Here is a 2,013-nt window from a genome sequence, read left to right as displayed (position 1 = left end):
GATCTGACTGTAGTATTATATTACAGTCAGATCTGACTGTAGTATTATATTACAGTCAGATCTGACTGTAGTATTATATTACAGTCAGATCTGACTGTAGTATTATATTACAGTCAGATCTGACTGCCGGTAGAAGCCCAGTTAGCAGACAACTTGTAAAAAGCTTCACACAAAGATCTTGTCTCCTAGCATCCTTCCATGTCTCCTTGTTTCTTGTGTTCCACAGTTTGGAGGAGGTGACTGACTCCCAGTTGGTGTGTGAGACCAGTTCCAGCAGTCAGACTCATTCTGTCCCAGCTCGGGTGTTCTTTGGTAAAGCGGAGAAGACAGTTCCTAACATTACCTTTCATTACGTTGACGACCCTATCATCACTGACGCCACACCTGCAGAGAGTTTTTATGCGTAAGGATCTAAGAACTGATGAAACAGAATGATTATAYGTTCACACCTCCTGATCAGGTGTATACTTCCTGTTGCAGAGGTGGCCGTGTGGTCATGGTAACAGGAAAGAACTTGGATGTGGTGCAGCAACCAAAGATCAGTGTGGGGGTGGAGCCTCTGGTGGTTCAGAGGGTGAAACGAAGAAGACGATTGGCTCTGCTGACCACCAAGCAACAACTGGTCTTCAACCCCACCATGATGATGGTGAGGCCAACTGACCAATGAGACCACCATCCTCAGTTCTCACCTGTCTGCTCACCTGTCTGCTCACCTGTTTGTCTCACAGGTATCAGAACACTGTTCTGTCCTTGCGTCCTCTCAGATGACATGTCCGACCCCCGCAGTGTCCCCGGAGCTCAGGGTTAAAGACGTGTGGTTCCAGCTGGACAATGTTAAAGTCCTGTATAAGAGCATTAAGGTATCTGTTGACTTTTCTGCTTTTTATTCTCTGATTTCTGCACAATTATTCTGCTGAAACCTACCTAATTTATGATCAAAATCCAGGTTTTATTTACCCAGAAGCTAACCTAACCATAACCATTGGTTGGAATGAGGTCAAACTATTGGTGTAGGTGGCAAGTTTCAGGTCTGAGGGCCCAGCTCGGTCATTTTTCAGGGTTTGTTTTTGGATCTTTGTCATGGATATGATACAAGCTTTATGCTGACCTGGAGCTAAGTTGTTCTTAGTAGTGTTTTCTGTTTAGTTATKAAAGGTTTTGATGCTTCTTGTTTAGTTTTCCTACTCTACTGATATTTTGTTCCTCAGTTCTGCTCCTGCCCCGCCCATTCTCACCTGTTCCTAGTTGTTCCTCCCCAGGTTTTTGTCATTCATTTCATCAGTCTAAGTCTTTAGAAGACTCTTTCCTCTGACCCCCTTAGTGGAGCACTAAGTCAGGCCTTCTCTTACTTTTCAGCTTCTGGAAGTAGAGATTTTGGTTGCTGTGACAACGCTTTTTTTTCAAGTTTTGCTGAGTTCAACCTTTACCTGATGATGACAAGTAAACTCTTGAACATTTTGTTTAGTTTTCAGAAGATTTAGATTTTTTCCAGTGAATAGAAGCTTCYATCTATCTGATGAACTGAAGTTTTCCAATGTTTGAAAGATAAATTTGTTGACTTTTCTGGTGTTTTTACTTGTTAAACAATAGAGGTGTAAGAAAATATTGATTCAGTTCAATTCAATTCAATTCAAAAACACTTTATTGATCCCAGAGGGAAATTAGGTGTTGTTGTAACTCATTGAACTAAAGAGTTATTGTAGATGCTGATGGCTGTGGACAGTGGTCCATATTACAACCAAACTGAAGAAGCATCCATCTGAAGACTCTCTGTTTCTATGACAGTCTGATGAAGAGGATGGTCAGGGTTGTCCACAATGTTCTTCATTTTATGTAAAATCCTTCTTTGCACCATCATCTCCAGAGATTCCACAGTCGTCCCCAGAACAGAACCAGCCTTCTTTATCAGTTTGTTGAGCCTTTTTAGGTCCCTGGCTCTGATGCTGCTGCCCCAACAGATGATGGTAGAAGAGATGATGCTCTCAACAACAGACTTTTAGATCTGCAGCATCT

General features: G+C 42.1%; 1 protein-coding gene across 1 annotated transcript in view; it reads left to right on the top strand.

Annotated features, from left to right (window-relative positions):
* Nucleotides 1-2,013, top strand: part of LOC106511223 (plexin-B3) — a gene marked incomplete at both ends in the record, with an annotated part of 13,999 nt that overhangs the window by 5,678 nt on the left and 6,308 nt on the right. The window contains 3 exon segments of the mRNA XM_013999976.1: nucleotides 227-403; nucleotides 481-646; nucleotides 729-860. Coding sequence (XP_013855430.1) covers nucleotides 227-403; nucleotides 481-646; nucleotides 729-860 — 475 coding nt within the window.

The sequence above is a fragment of the Austrofundulus limnaeus genome, unplaced genomic scaffold, assembly GCF_001266775.1.
Source record: "Austrofundulus limnaeus strain Quisiro unplaced genomic scaffold, Austrofundulus_limnaeus-1.0 Scaffold2600, whole genome shotgun sequence".
In the NCBI taxonomy this organism is placed as follows: domain Eukaryota; kingdom Metazoa; phylum Chordata; class Actinopteri; order Cyprinodontiformes; family Rivulidae; genus Austrofundulus; species Austrofundulus limnaeus.
This window is presented reverse-complemented; position numbering and strand designations above follow the sequence as displayed.